The sequence below is a fragment of the Macrobrachium nipponense genome, chromosome 35, assembly GCF_015104395.2.
Source record: "Macrobrachium nipponense isolate FS-2020 chromosome 35, ASM1510439v2, whole genome shotgun sequence".
Classification (NCBI taxonomy): domain Eukaryota; kingdom Metazoa; phylum Arthropoda; class Malacostraca; order Decapoda; family Palaemonidae; genus Macrobrachium; species Macrobrachium nipponense.
This window is the reverse complement of record NC_061096.1, coordinates 20004745-20023919: the sequence shown is the minus strand read 5'-3', so window position 1 is coordinate 20023919 and position 19175 is coordinate 20004745. Positions and strand designations below refer to the sequence as shown.

Sequence of the window (19175 nt, the reverse complement as noted above, 5' to 3'; positions counted from 1 at the left end):
TTGAAAGGTGTAGCAGGAGCAAATACTCACAGTTGCACTATGAATCAAGTGTTAGGAGACTATGGAAAGTAAGATGAAGAAAGGAAGTACAGTAAAAGGAACGAAAGTGGTTGCAGCTAGGGGCCGAAGGCAATCTGTAAAGAACCTTAAGTGATGCCTACAGTGCACCGCATGAGATCCACTGACGGCATTAACCCCCTACGGAGGAAGCATTAATAAGCATCTTTGTGAAAGCACTGGATATATTCTTTTTTCCTCATTAGCCGTTCAACCATAAACATAGTTTGGAGACATTAGTACCGCAACACCAACTGCCATTCCTACTAGATCTAAAAGTAAGAGATTTGTCTTTGGGATAAGAATATTTAGTGGCTGCTTATTGGCAGTCTCGCATAATTATATTTTCTTGCAAATGCTACAGTTGCTCTTTCCGGGTTCTTTGTTTTTTATAACTTGGAATCAGCTGAACATTCAGCAGTACTGCAACCTAGCAAGAGTACCTGAATAATTAAAAAAAAAAACTATTTTAACTTGCCTAACAGAACTGCCCCAGTCATTTATAAAAGGATGAGTGACATGTGAATGAATAGAATTATGTCTTAATGAAATTTAGGGCATAAAGCCAAACAATAGGGCGCTTTCAGCTATTCAGTCTTTAGGACTGTGAAAAAAAAAGGGGTTTTAGTAGATAGAAAGCAAGAAAGGGAAAAAAAATGAGAGAGAATGAAAAAGGATCTCAAGGTGAAACTGAAAGAAAATGCCACAGTTCCCTAATAGGCAATAGTTAATATATGTTAGGGAGCAAACTGAAGCTAACGTAAAAGTTGGTGCAACAAGGGAGCGAATTGAATTTAATAGAGAATTTAGCCCAAAGGCCAAGCACTGGGACCTATGAGGGCATTCAGCGCTGAAAAGGAAATTGAAAGTGAAAGGTTTAAAGGTGTGTATACCCTCGCAGTTCCACTATGAATAAATTCTCGTAGTTCTACTAAGCTAGAAGTTAGAGAATATGAAAGGAAGTATAGTAATGGGGACGAAAGGGGTTGCCACTAGGGGCCGAAGGCACGCTGCAAAGAACCTTAAGTAATGTCTATAGTATACCGCATGAATGTACTGACGGCACTATCCTCCTACGGGAAACAAGGGGCTCAATGCTCATTGACGGAACTACCCCACTACTTGGTATACTATATTAGTGCTGCTGATGTGGATAACGTATAGAGACTATATTAGTGCTGTTGTGGTGGCTAACTTATAACTTGTCTAACATCATTTGACCGAAATTATCAAACAATTTTTAGCCCTTCATTGCAACTGTACCGTAATTATTTATTTTATTGCCTCCAGAGTTTCAGACCGTTAAATGTTTAGCTAAAATTTCCATTTGAACTGTGTTGCCTGCTTGCTCTTAAGTGTCTTTCCTCCTATGAAATTGTTATCGGAAGGCACGACACTAACTGTTGTAACCATTTATCATAGTCTTTTCAGCTGCTTTTTGTTTTGATTTGTTGCTCATCAAATAACCAAGATAATAGACGGGAATTAAAAGTTAACTTAATTTTCCATATTTTTTTATGTTGGCGAGACTAGCACAAAACATGATTTTTCATGTTTTCTTTTCAGTGAAGGAAAAGTTAGTTTGCGGCTGCATAATATATTGTTGGAGAGTAACAACAAAACAGATTTAGATAATGTTCTTAATTAAAAATAAACATTCATCCCATAAAGCCTTAATTATAGTAAAACTGTTTTCTGTGTGAAAACCATATGAATAAATCCCCTGATAAAGGAATAGTGAGAACCATAAAATATACAGGCAAGTACACTATTATGTCTTCTTTCTAGTAGTATTTCGATTATAGTCTTTTAAAACTTTTTAAATATAGTTATTTAGAATGAAAATTACAGCAATATGATTTTCGAAACTTGCTTAAACCACCAATTTTCCCATGTTGAAGTAAGAGTTCTCATATATGGAATGTTTAAAATATCCTCTTATTATGTATTTCCGTGTAAACGGTTTAGTGATAAAGTTGACAACGGTATCAAGAAAATTTTTGGCCCCATAATGCATATATAAACCAGTAAAAACCAACGACTAAATCGAGGCACCAATTGGCTGACGTGATGGGAGTAGCGATTTAAGCAACCTACCAAAACAAAATCCGGGATATCAAGAACACAAACAGTGGTAGTTCTGATGTTAGCCTTCTCGTCGAGCTCCACTGCCGCCAGTCTCCCTCTCACATAATGTTCCGGTGCTGTAATGAGTTCTGGTTCTATACCCTCTTGTGGAGAAGTTTCTGCTTGATCATCCTCCACAGTAGACGAAGTGTGTTCTAATGTTACCGAGTAAATGAATGTAGACAGGCTTCCCAATTCCCCAATGTCACTGAGTGCAAAGGTTGTTCGATTGATGTCGGTTCTACTAACTCTGCGTTAGTTTCGTCGAGGTCAGTAACGACGAAGTGGTATGAAAAGTTTCATTTGAAGGACATGTCTCTCATTTACTGTTGATTTCACTTCCGTCCTGGGAGGCTGGGCTGATTCAGTCGACGACGCAATAGGGAGAATAGGGTGTGGCGTTTCCTCGAATGTGATTCCTCCTCCAAATTCTGCTGACTGGGGCAGTAGTGGCGTGGTCTCCTTCGGAATAATCCCTACGTTTTCTATTTTTGCTATGACGGTTCTGGAATAAGATTATTAGTTACTTGAACATTTCTAAGTTTAAATGTAAACATACTGGTATGATTTTATGATAAACGTAATTTAATTCACTTCATTCAGTGAAGTGACAATTTTTATCCGATAGACAATCCATTTCATTTGTTAAGAACGTTACACATTAATGAAAGTAACAAGACGATTTACAATAAACAATGGACGGATTAGAAGTTTTACACAGATATTCGAGCTTTGATGGCCAATCTGACATAACATCTTTACAATGTATTTACCGGAATCATTCTGTTATATTACAACACAAGACTTAAAAGTGATGAATATCTCTTAGACAATCATTCGAGTAAATATTATAAGTCCAGGTATAAATTCATTTCTTGAAAGCCAAACACTCAAAAAGAAAATGTATTTTAATGGTAGACTTTGAAATTTGTGATTTTTCTAGCTCGCGGTAACTGCTTTTTTCTGTTTACAAGTGTCAACAATGATCTTTAAACTTAATTAACCAAAAAGATAAGGCAAGAAGACCAAAATATTTAAATATTACATCTCATATATGGTTACAAATTTCAATAATAATGTACTTATCACTGATCTGCACGTTTATGCATAAAAACTCCGTTAGTTTGTAAAACGGTCGTTACTCCAGAACTATTTCGATCGTACCACATGGATGGACGTTTACGAATGCCATAGTAATTCTGACGTCAGAATAGGCTAATTTGGAGGACATTCAGACGGGATATCCCATACTCATAACCGAGGACGAACTAAGGATAACGTAGCTATTAGTAGCTTTAGTGGAAAAAAAAAACTGCATTTTTCTGATAAAATCAACCTGGGAGCATTTAACTTGGTATTACATAGGCTATATAAATAACAGAACTGAAGAAAGAAGTGAAAACAATATTCAAATTACACCCTAAAGTAATCCTTGAATTTATGATTTAGTAATGATGGCTGAGTTTTGGAAACCAAAGAATGAACGGGAAAGACTTGTCATTACAAACATTTTGGTTTGGTTTCCGTCCGAATAGATGTACTGTATGATAACGGCTCAGTATCGACCTATGAAACTAGAACTAAACTACAAACAGTAGAACAAATATATTCGATGAAAGACATTTGCTGGTGCGAATGTCTCGTCTTGGGTTATCCAAGACATGGTCGGTTCCTGTTCTAGGACGTGAGAATAGTATTTTACCCTACCTACAATTCTTGGTGAGGATTGTAATATGGAACAATTACATAACTTTGGGTGAGAGGCGGGCTTCCTCAACAGATTTTAAGCCATATGCTTGTATGTATATATACTATATACGAGTTTACAGAATGATTGATACAGAGTCAAAGTAATAGGGTCTGCTCACGTGGCGGTACTAAAACCTACCCCGCTCCTTTCAAATGATATATAGCACATTACAATTACGATTACTTTCAAACCCACCCCCCCAACAAGCGCGCACAGAAAAAATTATCTACGCACACAAAAATGTGCAATTACTTCATCCGTCAACCTACGTACATTCACGTTTCGTAGCGTATCTGACTAAGGGATGATAAAAAGAAACTGAAAAATGGATTAGAAATCTGTTAAAATTTACTATATAATGCATAAATAAAATTGATAGGTGTTCTCAGAAATTTTCGAGGAATTCTTGGTCAAAGACGGACCAAAATTATGTAAATATTTACCACATTTTTCTTACAAAATTTTTCATCTTATTACGTTTTGCTATATACCATGTAAAAACGTACAAAGAATGCCCTTTCAATTTGTATATGACACATTTACAATTACAATTATTTTCAAACCCATAATCGCGCACAAATTATCTACGCACGCAACAATTATAAAAAATTAAGCGTTCGTGAGAGATCTGAAATCTAGCCCCGCCCTTGTGAAACGTCATCAGATACATCCAGCCAGACTGACTAATAACTTTTTGTACTTTTTTCGAAAATATTATAATCGTTTGAGGCATGCATAGTTAATACCTTTATGTATACAGTTTGTGTTGTATGTAAACTTATGTGTTCGGAAGTATATTTATGTGATATGAAGTGCTAATGAAAATTTGCTGGAAGTGTTCCCTGTATCATTTTCATCATTTTATACCTTTTGATAATCGTTTTCCTCCTTTTTGTGCCCAAGTCGTGCAATTGCAACTGCCATTTTTTACACTGCCTGTATCCATATTTTCTTTGTATTAATTGCATAACAATAAGTATTCACAATAAGATTTGGAAAATATAATTAATCTATAATTCTAACTTATATCATAAAAAAGTTGCCTTTGAAAGTGAGGTATGAACACAGTGACAGAACTGAATAAATTTCTTAAGAATTATTTAAAATCTTGATAATATTACTACCCGAGAGAGAGAGAGAGAGAGAGAGAGAGGAGAGAGAGGAGAGAGAGAGAGAGAGAGAGAGAGAGAGAGAGATAGTTGCCATGTTAAAAGAAATGGACTTGAAGAGAATACAGAAAACCAGTATATAGGTAAGTAAATAAATAAGTAAAGAATAAACATATGAAGAAAGCTGGAGTAGCTGTGTGTTCAAACTGGTATATTTTGTGCAATAAAACAAGGTTTGGTGACTAAATGAGAGAATGGGTATTAAAAAAATCAACCATGTGACCTCTACAGATTTTATCAAAGATTATGAAAAACACCACGCGATATGGATTAAATGTATAAAAACTAAGGGTTCAAGAACTTCAGTGGAGAAACACGTGACGTCACACTATTAGCTCCGCCCCCACTGCAGAGTTGAGCAGACCCTATATACTTTGAATGGTTATTAAAAAACATCAAGCATGTTACCTCTTTACAGGTTTTATCAGATTTTATAAAAAAAAACACCATGCAATATGGATTAAATGTATAAAAACTAAAGCTTTTTTAAGTAATTCAATGGAGGAGCGCGGGTAGTTACTCTTCTGACGTCACAGTATTAGCTCCGCTCCCACTGCCCACTGCCGAGTTGAGCAGACCCTATTACTTTGACTCTGGATAGATATATTTTTAGTTATTTCCTAAATGAAGTTTTTTTATTTAGTATGTATACTAAAATGTGAATTTACAGATATGGTTATATATTTTTAGACATTACCTAAATGAACTCTTTAAATTTATTCATCTTTTAAGTTAATTAATTTAATACGGCGTCAATAACCAAGGTGTTGTAAAGCCAGTTTTAGCAGTCATAACTATCAATCAATCAGAAGCAAATACAGTTTCGGTGCGCTCTGAGGATGAAGCATGACGCTCTGAAACGGTATGTGATTCTGAATATATTTGTTCTCCTTTGTGGTTTTTCTATGTTCTCCTTTGTGGTTTTTCTAGAAGTGCAGTGCTTTATGATTTCTTTTCAGTACATGAGGTGAATCATGTTTTGAATTTTTAACTGAATAAGTATGTTACCTGCTATCGAATGAGTGGGTCGATACACTATCAAACTGCGATGTCGCATGGCCACCAAACTTAGATGACAACACCCCAGCTTTGTCAGTTTCAACTGTCGCAAGATCTGTAATGGACAAATCCAATGTTATGAATCAGAATGAATCTGCGATGCAAGCAATATCTGAGGCCTAAGAACCTTGTAGACTTAATTCTGTCTACAGAACATCTGAAGTGGCAAAAACGTTTCGTTTGCAATATTCATACCGACTGCTTCCTTCGTGTAGGTTTTAGAGAGATCAATGAAAAAAATAACACACAGTTATCATGGTATTAGTAAAATCTAAAACTTTATTAACTGATATTAGTAAAATATAAAACTTGAATAACCTGTCAAGTAGTTACATTTATTTCGTCAATCTTCAAGAAACATGGCAGGTTCACCAGATTATGACGACATACCTGATGATGCATTTACACTTTTACCCTGAAAACTGTCGGGCGAATTTCCAGGTTTATTTCCTGACGTAACCCTGCAGGAGGAGGATTTTATACTGTCAGAAAATTCCAATATATAAATACATATAATTTTAGCAACTATTTGTTTAAGGAATGTATATTTTGAGAAACTTGAGATTAAGAAAAAACTGCTAATAATAGATACACGGAAATACTAAAGGTTCATGTAGCGCAACTTTATGTTCAGTCCTTAAATGAGAAGTTTCAGTAGGGTCCCATAATCTTTAAAACATATGTAATTTTTAATATTTTCATTTCTAGACACCAAAGCTTACCAAATAGGTTTTATTCAGAGTTACTGTGGATTATTATAGCCCTAATAACTAAATTGTTAACTGAAATCTTGCTTAGAAGCAATAGTTTCCAGATCACATTATTAGATGAAACTCTTTACCCAAATATTTTAAACAACCCTAAATTTAACCTTTTCGGAATCAGTTCGTTTCTGTTCCCATATGGCTAGGAGTGGGCTAAGCCATGATGGGACACTCAAGGAATTACGTCTTATTATCGAAAGGAACTATCCGAAAGGTTAATTACTTTTCGTTGATGCAAGTTGTCTTTAATGAATATTGTACCCCGAAATAAGGTTTTTTTTTTTTTTTTTTTTTGTTTTTTTTTTTTTTTTTTTTTTTTTTTTTTAAAGAGAAATGGGCAAATTTTCAAGGTGAATAGTTCTTTACTTAGCCATCTAGACTTCTCTGAACTGGTCATCAAGATATACAGTAATCTAGTTCCATAAACGACAGTAAATTACAGGTTTTACAGTTATTACCGAAGGCCCTCTATAAAGCAAATACCAGACAAAATTTACTCTTGAATATCATGAAATCCAGACATTAGTGAATGTAATAAACATTCTATACCACTTGCTATTGGAAAAGGCCCAGAATTAGTTGGCATCAACAAAAACGAAAAGTTTTCTCTGGTAAGGATGGGAAATTCAACAAATACTCTACTTACGTTCTGGCCACAGCTTCATTAAATCCGCAGTCATCCCTGTCCGTTTCTTCAGAACTAAAAACATTTTGAGAGGTCAGAAAAATATATATTGAAGTAACTAAACTTCCAAAATTATATATGGCATAGGTTATGATTCTTTACATCTGCTCAATCTCACCAATAAAATGTATAGTACTGATAGATATATTTTTAGATATATTTTCCAAAATGTTACCTTAAATGAATGAAAACGTGAACTTATGTACAACGAACGGTACCAAATCGCTATCGAAAAGGCCAGGGTCTCAACTAGGGTATATTAGTGCTTATTCATATTTTATGTTAAGGGTAACTGAATCTACCAGCAGACTTTAGCACATGAGCATGGTACAGTATAGTTTGCCACTGAACCTAGAACAAGGACTGGGGAGGAGAACAGCTTTTCTAAAAGGTTCATTGGATCTTGACTAGATAGTGACCCCGAGAGGTTTTAATCCGGTGTATCCACCTTTGCGGAGCGTTTAGTACAAGCCCGTTGGGTATTACCGTAAAGACAAAGACTAAGTATCAAAGATAATGACCCCCAAGAAATGTTAAGTCCTAGTCGCTATCTAGGAAAGATCCAAGTTAATTATTCAAAGTACTTTAATAATGAACGTTAACCACTCCCCCCCATTTGTATAGTGACAAAGTTCATGAAGACATTGCAATGAAGCGAACAATCACTATGTAACATTAAAATTAGCCAGTGTAGAACAGCCCAGAAAAAATAGGTTGGCGGGGGAGGGCGGTGGCGCCGGTGTGCTAACCTCACCAAGAAAAATACACACACACAGATTGGAAACATGACAAACTTACTAATGTGAATACAAGTAACACGCATTTCGTGACACTGGTGGGAAGTGATGGTTAAGGTTGTCCTTGCCGTTGAGGAGTCCCAGAAATGACAGGAAACTTGGAACAACTTCAAGCGGGTCCTCGAACACTATCCAGTCTATCTCTGGGCCACACTGTCCAGTAACAGGACCCCTGCAGGGAAATTGAAATATTACATAATGATTAGTATGCAACACATGTAACCTTCCTAGAATACATAAAGGACCGATTTTTTTCCTAACAAGATTATCAGTATCTGAAGTTCCATTTTATAATTATACATACTCTACTATGTAGCAGGACATCTAGGAATGCTAAGTTCCTCGAGACTAAAAGTTAGTCAGCACTTGTTAATTATTATAGGATAGCATTTGTGAACCATTTTCCCTCCATCTTGATAGCCAGACACATTCCACCAATAGTTTGGGTATCCATATTGCTTCTGTCTTTTTTAGAAATCAGCAGCTTCCAAGAAATGTCCATTGGTGTCTTCGAGCACTATTATTAAAATTTCAGGTTAAACTTATTCGTTCCGGTTTGGAGTGGTCTTTCAAGTATAGGCGCTGCTTTTTTCACTCCCTTCTCGACGGGAGTGAATGCATTTGGTCCGTGAGCCCACTCTTACCTCACCGGGTGCACTGTATGCATTACTAAAGGTTCTTTGCAGCGCCCCCTCAGCACAATTTCAACCCCCTTTCATACCTCTCTTCCATCTTGCCAACCACCCTCTCCTAACTATTATATCTGAGTGCAACTGAGGTTTTCCTCCTGTAGAACCTTTCAAACCTACCTATTCTCAGTTTCCTTTCCAGCTCTGAATGACATCATAGATGTCCCAGTGCTGTGCCTTTAGCCTAAACTCTAAACTCCATGTCTCGAACCTCTTCCCGTCTTCCTTGCTTCACCAATTCTGTTACGCTTCACTCATCCTACCATCGACTTTTCAGCTCTAGTATCAATAGCAAGAAGAACACGTCAATGACCATTGCCGTCGTAACGCCATGTTACACGAACAGCACAAACACTTCAAGTGGTAACTACTTGTTCTTCGATGAACTGTAAACGGAACGGAAAAAAAACACCAAAAATAAATTTATCTGTAACCAGGGCTCATTTTCCTTACTGGAAAGGCCCTATTCAGCTTGTCCAGACTTTCAGTACTATTCATACTTACCTGTAGTGATAAAATGGCTTTTCTTCAATTTGGCTAGGCAGCAAACGCGCCAATCCCAGAGTTAACCTCTTCTTTTCTTCCATGAAAGAGGGATACTTCTCGTGTATTTCGGAGAAGGCGCCCTCTGACGTATCCTGTTGATAACAATAAATTCAGATTACTTTAAGAAATGAATTTTGCGCCACTCGTGTGAGCAGCGCCTGTTCTGAGAGGAAGTATTTGTGCGGGCAGGAAACCAGGTCAGATTTTCGCTTAATCGGGGAGTAAGCCTACAAACTACTTCGTTGTTGTTGTTGTTGTTGGGAAAGAAGGAAATCTTAAAAAGTTTTGAAAATGTGGTTTCGCGTTAAGTTATAGATACAGGAATTTTAGTTAAGGATATTTATGATTAGACTGAAAATTTAAAACTATAAATAACGTGCATGTTAAACAGTACACAGACACGAAAGAAAGAGAGAGAGAGAGAGAGAGAGAGAGAGAGAGAGAGAGAGAGAGAGAGAGAGAGAGAGAGACTCACTGATGGGCGGTGTGGCAAGCTATCGTTGCTCATTTCTTGGAATAAAACTCCAACAGCTACAGGTATCAGGGAATGTGTCGAGTTAGTTCGGTGGAAGTAATGTTGAACTTCCATCGGGTAATTATAACCTGTGGAAAGAAAGTTTGTAATTACTATAAAATATTAATGCATATAAATGAACAACGCTGTTAAAAGAAAATAATGAGTTATTCCTATAACCCTGGCTGATTTAAAACCTGAACTATCTTTTTGATTATAAAAAAACAAAGTATATTCGAGTTTGTTAAAAGTGTGCTTTATGTACAACCCTCCACAGGGAGGATTCCCTCTCTGGCGGGCACTTCTGTTTTCAAAATAAGTTGCTTCTTATATTTTATCATTGTTTTTTAGTGTTTTCCCTTAAGTATCGTAGCTCCTGTAGAATAGGAGTCTTGAGTTCTTTTTTATATTTGCTTTCTTCTTGTGTGATATTCATTTCAGGCGGTATTTTGTTGTCTAGTCTAGTGTATAGATTGCTTTTATTTGGCGAGACATGAAACTGGCCAAGCGTTACCAGCGAATAAGAAAATGAGACTTGACTTGTTGACTACCTTGAGGTATGTTTCACATTCCCGGGATTATTAACAATGATGTCATAGGTAGCTTTAGAATTTTGCAAGGTGCCACGTTAATTGGATTTGATTATAGAATTCAGGCCAAAACCCAAACTCTGGGACCTACGAGGTCATTCAGCGCTGAAAAGGAAATGGACAGCATGAAGGTCTGAGAGGCGTAACGAGAGTAAAACCTCCCAGTTGTACTCTTGAGACAATTATTAGACAGATTGCCAGGTATTTTCGGTGTATTTTGTACATCTTCGGACACTTGAGCCCTCAAGTTATTTTAAACTTGAGGGCTCAAGTGTCCGAAGATGTACAAAATACACCGAAAATACCTGGCAATCTGTCTAATAATCTAAACTAATTTTGAAAATATCCGAGCATATTAAGAGCTGAATCGTTTTCTCGCAACCCGTTCGATCTATTTTCAAGAACTTGACAAAAGCTTAGGGTTACATTGCTCTAGACAATTATAAAATATTTTGACTTAATTTATTTTGAAAATTGGCGTAATTTATTTTTACTTAATTGGCGTACTTTTGCCCTATTCATTAAATGCAATATTTTAACATCCCGTAAAATGTGTGTGTCCTAAATGAAAGAATCTGTAGTGCTGTATTTGCCACCATAACATTTTAACACTACAGGATATGGCGCGGAACTGATCAGGGCTGAGCATACATTGACAGGTTGATGCTCAGAGAGGTGTATGCAAGCATTGAACGTGATGGTATATCAGCATTTACGTTCTTTTAACTCTGTCTTTTCCTAGTACATATTTCGTGTGGCTTCGGCTGATATACCATCACGTTCAATGCTTGCATACACCTCTCTGAGCATCAACCTGTCAATGTATGCTCAGCCCTGATCAGTTCCGCGCCATATCCTGTAGTGTTAAAATGTTATGGTGGCAAATACAGCACTACAGATTCTTTCATTTAGGACACACACATTTTACGGGATGTTAAAATATTGCATTTAATGAATAGGGCAAAAGTACGCCAATTAAGTAAAAATAAATTACGCCAATTTTCAAAATAAATTAAGTCAAAATATTTTATAATTGTCTAGAGCAATGTAACCCTAAGCTTTTGTCAAGTTCTTGAAAATAGATCGAACGGGTTGCGAGAAAACGATTCAGCTCTTAATATGCTCGGATATTTTCAAAATTAGTTTAGATGACCAAAGGGAAACAAGCGGCAGAGAAGAAAAAATAACAGGCTCATATTAATTTCCATTTAAACTGTAATGTGCATGCTATATTTGGTTTGAAAACCTACACGAAGTTTTCACGATGTAGTATAATTTAAATATAAATAAGTTCAACTATCACAAACCAGAAAGGGGCTGCCTACCTCCCACAGAATGGTCTGAACCCTCTTCGTTCGTCCTTCCCCAATGGACTTCGGATTTCTCGTAGCACAACTTCCTGTTCCCCGTAGGATAGTCGACGCATTTCCTCTCATCTCTTAGAACAGGGCTCAGCTGCAGAACCGCAATCCCATCTCGCTCAACGTATTTCATTTCGACACTTAACTAAAGAATTGCAATTGTCAGTAATTGATAAAAGGCTAAATCAAGCTAGGGGTGGGGGTTAGAGTGAGAAGGTATTAACGCTGTAGAAGGGAATAAAATATATTAGAACTTTAAACAAGAAAAGTTGGGTATATAAACGATATAATTTTTAACTGATCTCAGTGGGTACAAAAATACAACATTCATATTTATAAATCATAGTGAAATCTCAGGCAGAAATAAGGCCTAAAATTTTACTAATTGAAATATCAAATACCCTCTTGATTGCTAGCAGGGCCTTTATTTCTTCTGACTGTTTTGCCAGCAGCTATCAAGTTTGAAAGCTCATGAGCTAATGCTAAGCCCCAACTTTATTAACGTTCTGTGCCACATTCTTACCTGTAAATCCAACAGAGAAATTGGTAGAGATATCGTCGCCCGTCCTTTGACCAGATCCGGCACGAAATCCACCGGCGAGCCTTGGCAGTTGTTGAGGACATTGTAATTTTTTCCCAGTGCATACGTCACTGGTCCTGATCTATAAACGAAAAGTAAAGCTTTAATGGATACAAACCTCAATGCAGTGCACGTCGAAATAGCTTGAAAAATACTAACTTATTTCGTGTCTACCAGTTTGATATGGTCTAGTATAAAGCTCAGTTGTGGTGGTAATTCTAAGCCCGCATTCCGTGGTACAGTAGACTATGGCAGTTGACGTTTCCCTATGTTGTTTTACCTACTGAACAAGAATTTAAAGTGATATTTATTCGGTAGACTGTAATTAAAGCGTAATTTACCTTTGAAAACAACATGAAGGTACAAGGGGTGCGATGTACCAATGTACAGAGTTCAAAGGTAAATAACACATTAGTTACAGTCGACCGGCAAAATATTACCTTAAACTCTTGTAAAGTAAGCAAAATAACATAGGATAACGTCAACTGCCATAGTCTACTTCGACTGAACAATCTTCGAAGTTTTGGTTCGGGGCCAAGAAACTTAAACCGCCATATTTGAATGCTAGTAGCGGTGTGGATACGTAACCAACAGGGAGCCTTATTTCCTTTAAGCGGGGGGTGGGCGGTTGGGGGGGGTACAGGGAGAGGAAGGCACCAAGTATGAGTTGGTAAAGCCACGCTAGCATATGATGTGAAATAATTCCCAATAAATATCACCAACATAAAGAGCACTAAACCTTAGGAACACCAAAACAATTGATATAACTAAATAATGTACATAAAGATTAAGAACTTTACCTTAAATGTTACATAAACACCTTCCATATAAGTCGAGCCTACATTCGTCCACGAGGGCAAAAGGCCTGTTTTCTCAAAAGGCCGTGATTTTGACTGTACATAACCAACCTTTCATACTGCCCTGAGTAATGGACTGAAAAGTCCTTATAACTAAGGAAACTTAACACAAGTACTGGGTAGAGTCGAGTCGAGTTGGTAATGGGCCTGGAGGAGTTGGAGGTGCCAGGGAATGATTCGGCCATCGTGGTTGGTCGATTACCGAAATTAAATACACGGCTGGCATGCATTTTCAGGGGAGAAAATTGAAAATTAAGGGGGGAGGGGGAATGATGTGTGAAACAGGGTAGGGAGGATGGGGCGGGGTAAATATTTAAGTTAAAAAAAAACATGAACGTGTGTATATCATATATATACAGGGTTTTACTTTTTACACATCTGGTAGTCAAGTATAAATTATCAATTACAAGTCAAGAGGCAATTTTAGCGAATAATGAATGAAATATCAATTTTCAAGGGTCAGATTGGCCAGTTAAGGGGGTAATTGAACTTAAGAAATGCTGAGAACAATTGTAAAAATTGTGTAACCTGACTGGTGCTGCTCTGGCCCCCATACCCTCCCTTAAAGAAAGTTAAAGCAAGAGTAACTTATAAGTTAGGATACTAACCTAACCTAGTCTAACCTACCTAGTAGAATGTGTACCATATCCCCCCTTAGGGAAGGCAATCTTAGAAGTGTAACATAGGTTAGGATACTAACCAACCTAGGTTAAACATGGTTACCTGACAGGGGGGCTCCGCCTAACATAAAGGTAGTTAGAAGTAACATATAGGTTAGACAACCTAACCTTAACCTAGTTGACCATGCCTCCAGGGGGCTCCGCCCCCTCTTACATAAAGGCAGTAACAAGTCTAGGAAGTGTAACATAAGGTTAGGATACTAACCTTTAACCTAGTAGAACATATTACCTGACCGGGGAGGCTCCGCCCCCCCCCCCCCCCCATACCCCTCCTTACATAAAGACAGTCTTAGAAGTGTAACATAGGTTAGGATACTAACCTAACCTAGTAGAACATGTTACCTGACCGGGGGGCTCCACCCCCCCGTACATAAAGGCAGTCTTAGAAGTGTAACATATAGGTTAGGATACTAACTTAACCAACATACCTAACCTAACCTAACCGAACATGTAACCTGACCCCTTACATAAAAGTGTCTTAGAAGTGTAACATATATGTTAGGATACTAACCTAACCTAAACTAATCTAGTAGAACATGTTACCTGACCGCGGGAGCCTGTTCGCCCCCCTTACATAAAAACAATCTAAGAAGTTTAACATGTAAGTTAGGATACTAACCTAACCAACCTAACCTAGTACGTAGAACGTTACCTTTGGTAGGGGGGGGGGGATAGAACATGTTACCTGACTGGGGGACCTCCGCCCCCCTAACACCCCCCTTACATAAAAACAGTCTTGGAAGTGTAACATATAGTTTAGGATTCTTACCTAACCTAGTAAAATGTATGACCAAGATTGGGAAGGGGGGGCATCCCATACCCCACTTGAGAAAGATGATATAATATGAAAAAAATAAGTTAAGTATATCTTAGTTTTACCAGACCACTGAGCTGATTACCAGCTCTCCTAGGGCTGGCCCGAAGGATTAGATATTTTTACGTAGCTAGGAACCAATTGGTTACCTAGCAACGGGACCTACAGCTTATTGTGGGATCCGAACCACATTGTATCGAGGAATGAATTTCTATCACCAGAAATAAATTCCTCTGGTTCCACATGATATAATATGAAAGTAAATACATTAAGTAAAATGGGATCACCTGAAAAAAAGCGACCAACACACACTGGGGTCGCTTTTCTTCAGGTGGAAAATATTGGGGTCGCTTTTCTTAAGGTGAGGAATTAACAGGGGTTACAGAAAGGCTGTGGCGGAATGGCGCTTTGCACCTTATCCGCATATTTAAAGATTCTTGGCAAGCTCTGTATGTTCTGGCAAGAGGTAATGTTGCACTGTGCATGCTAGCCACAGGGGTTACAGTAGGTTTGATTATTTTTGTACTGAAATTGCAAGACAATACGCTTTTAATTAACTATTGATTGTTTGTCTAATTTTGTGTTTTTAACAAATGTTTAATAAAGTAGTTTTTAATGAATATACCCATAACTATTTTTTCTTCTTTCTATAATATTATGAGCCAAAGTGGGTCACCTGAAGATTGGAGACACCAACAAGCAGGGGTCGTTTATCTTCAGGTGGAAAATGTTGGGGTCGCTTTTCTTCAGGAGGAAAATATTGGGGTCGATTTTCTTCAGGTGATCCTAAAATGTTATCCAAGAAATTATGGATCAGAAAGGCAAGTAAAGGTGAATATAGAAAAAAGAAGGGAGAAAAAATGCGTGTAATTTGGAATGTCTAAAATGTAAAAATGTAATACCATCAAGTTTCACGTCATTGACAGAAAGCTCTCGAAACTTCCTAAAACCTCCTAGTCCCACCCCTCAGGAGACTTTCAGGGGCATGCCCTCAATTGTAACGTAATATTGTAAGATATATAGGGCAACTTTATGAAGTGATAAGTCAGTGCACATATTATACAATACTATGATATACAGAACTGAAATAAAAGCTTGAAATAATATTACACAATTACAAAACAAATGAGAAAAAGTTATATATGTAACAATGCATGAATCCCCTCAAAACCTCCTGCCGCAATGTAGGGTTAATAATGCAACATATCTGGTAAAATAAGTGTACCCCCCACCAAAACCCCAATCATTTCTCCCCTTAGGAAGTTTGTGCGCGAAACAAAAGCACCCCTATATCACGGCGCATGCGCCCTAGGATTCGCGCATGCGTCGTAATAGCAGTAGTAATCAGTGGATTTGGGGTATGTAAAGTCTCCATTATCGGTTTATTTCAGCTTGTATTTCGGGTTTCAAATGTCAACACAATAACACAGCAAAACCTTCCCCCGAGTGTTTCACCCCACCCAAAACCCCGCATTCCCATCGGTCCCCCTTACCGTAGGATAGAGTTGAACGGCATAATTCTCCCAAGTGTTTTACCCCACCCAGAACCCTACATTACCATCGATCCCCCTTACCGTAGGATAGAGTTCAAAAGCAAATTACAGCCGGTCTTAAAAAGTGTTACTTTGAATTCTTGTTCAGGAGGTAAAACTGTATAGGAAAACGTCACCTGGCATAGTCTAGTTCGCGGTGGTACAACGGCTTAGATATACCACAAACACGGTGAAATAGTGGTTCATCAAAACGATTTTGCATTGTTAAGTACTAGCCCCTAGGGGATAAGTGCACTTGGGGACATTTGATCCCCAGGGGCCTAGTGCTAAACAGTGAAAGTACATTCGACCTCCAGGGGTTAGTACTAAACAGTGTGAAATACATTTAACCCCAGGGGCTAGTACTAAACACAGTAAAATACATTTTACCCCTCAGGGGCTAGTATTAAACAGTTTAATACATTTGACACCCCAGGGGCTTGTACCAAACACGACGAAACACTGTAGACGAATCACAGTTTCGCCGTGTTTAGTATTAGTCCTTAGGAATCAAATATCCTAAGCGAATTGCTCATTTCACAACGTACATTTGCAACTTCGACAACAGGCGCTTTTGCATGCAATTCAACATGCCTTTTCTGTTGTGCTTCATCGAACCATTTAAATGTCTTGTGATGTTGTTCGAAGGTTCTGTTCTGTCCCTCCTTGCATTATTCATTCATGCACGGGTGATTGTTATTCCAAGCCTCCACACATTATAGATCTCTATCCTCTTTAGGAGAAATTTCTGTCTTGCTCTTAAGATTTTCCTTGGATTCTATTATTATTGAATACTGGTTTGTACCGTAATAAATTACGTCGTAATTACACAATACTTGAGGGTACCATAGACTGAGGACATAAGGAAGAACTTTCCATAAAAACATGGCGATATATGTAAACAACAGGTCCACCTTTCTATCTTTTGCAACCTGCCAATATCTGGGTAACAAAACTTTCAACGACGTGTCTTAGAAAAGGCGAATTTTTATTTGAATACCACAACGACTCTCATGAATGTCGTGTTTAATACCAGCTCCATGGGAAGGAATGTTAAAACAAACGACTGTAAATATCTCGGTAGTAGTAAATTTTCGATAGATTTTAGTAGTTTTCGCTTTAAGTATACTTAGGACAACAGAAAAACACCAATATAGTGAAGTAGTAAAATGCCTTGACATTGATCGAGATGCTATAAACAATGAAGCCTGGCTAAAGCCTTAAACGTACAATAAATATAAATAAAAATTACACTTTAAATATAAGCACTTGCCTTTTGGTAATAAAACACTGGAAGGGTTTAAGCAGACCTTTCTTCTTCGTAGTACAAGGAAAGCATTCTGTAATAAACGGAACCGGCAAAAACACTCGAAATTTACTTCGGTTATTAGGATAGTGTATGAAGTATGCTATTTTAAAAAGAGGTTTCTTAACAGAAACAATCCTGATTTATAACACGTACCAAAATGGTTAAAATATCGTTGTGCCTAGCCTAAAAGGTGTTAATACAAGACCAGTAACACTTAACACCACAAAATAGGAGGCCCTCTTTCAATAACTACAGCTAGAGTGACCCCAAAACTAACCGAGAGCGGTGAACTTACGCGAGAAATATAAAACGCAAAATAGCGATTGAGTATTCTGCCATATTTGATGAAAACTCCAACACCGTTTAAAACCACTCTCTCAGGAAGAGCACCACTCTGTACCGATTCCTGAACCTCTCGGCGGGAAACTGCCAAGGATTCATGGACTAAAGAATACCTCCGACTTCCATGGAACATGGAAAAATAGACTTCTTACGGAAATATATAAGCTCTCTAGTTTATCATTATCATTTTCAATATTATTATTAACTGAGCACAGCAGTTAGTAATTTACTTCTTTATTTACGGTGTCAAAAGACTTTTTTCTTTTTTTCTCTCTCTCCAGCTCCACGCTAGAAGTTTGAGACAATTCCCAAAGATGGAATTTCAAAGGTAATTTTCTTGCATGACTCCAGCCTTGGCTTGTGCTACCGTTGACTCTGTTCACTCTTGCTAAGTTTAACAAATCTTGTAGTGGGATGGAATAAACATCTTTACGAACCAGAGACCAAGAAAGTGGTGAATGGAAGAGAGAGAGGGGAAATAGATTATATTAATTTGCTATTTAACTTTGAAAGTCTGTCCGGACTAATTGCAGCCTATGGTTAAGCAAGATTAAGTGTCTTGCCACTGGAGGCCAAAAGTAAGAAATAATAATTTGGGGAACTACAGTAAGTATAGCAAACTTGTTTTTATCTGTCCAGAGTTGACCAGGTGCACAGTCTCATAACTCTTATTGACAGGCCATACCGTTAGCATACCATGCACAAGCATGTGGTTATTTATATATATTTTCTTCCTTAAACAGTGGAATGAACATATGCTGGGTCTGCTGCACACACATATGTAAAGACATGCATTTACACACAAATAATACATATATTTTATATATATATATATATTGTGTGTGTGTATGTATGTATATAATCACAGAAGGCATTGCATATTTAAAAATGTTACTGTTCCTAACAATAATAGTCTAAATAAAGGGCATAGGATCAACATTGAGATATGTGTT

General features: G+C 37.4%; 1 protein-coding gene across 2 annotated transcripts in view; it reads right to left on the bottom strand.

Moving 5' to 3' along the window:
- LOC135208461 (receptor-type tyrosine-protein phosphatase zeta-like) overlaps positions 1–18314 on the bottom strand; it is a 39107-nt gene extending 20793 nt beyond the window's left edge. Inside the window, exons 1-10 of one of the 2 annotated variants that reach the window (XM_064240661.1) lie at positions 18176–18314; positions 12632–12770; positions 12073–12253; positions 10119–10246; positions 9602–9735; positions 8410–8580; positions 7573–7626; positions 6553–6623; positions 6112–6217; positions 2440–2689 (exon numbers count right to left, since the gene is read on the bottom strand). In XM_064240661.1, the coding sequence (XP_064096731.1) occupies positions 2455–2689; positions 6112–6217; positions 6553–6623; positions 7573–7626; positions 8410–8580; positions 9602–9735; positions 10119–10246; positions 12073–12253; positions 12632–12770; positions 18176–18219 (1263 nt within the window). In that variant the 5' untranslated portion in view covers positions 18220–18314 and the 3' untranslated portion in view covers positions 2440–2454. Of the gene's footprint in view, positions 1–2439; positions 2690–6111; positions 6218–6552; positions 6624–7572; positions 7627–8409; positions 8581–9601; positions 9736–10118; positions 10247–12072; positions 12254–12631; positions 12771–18175 lie in introns of those variants that run through there. The other variant, XM_064240660.1, reaches the window with a different exon arrangement.
- Positions 18315–19175: the final 861 nt, after the last annotated feature.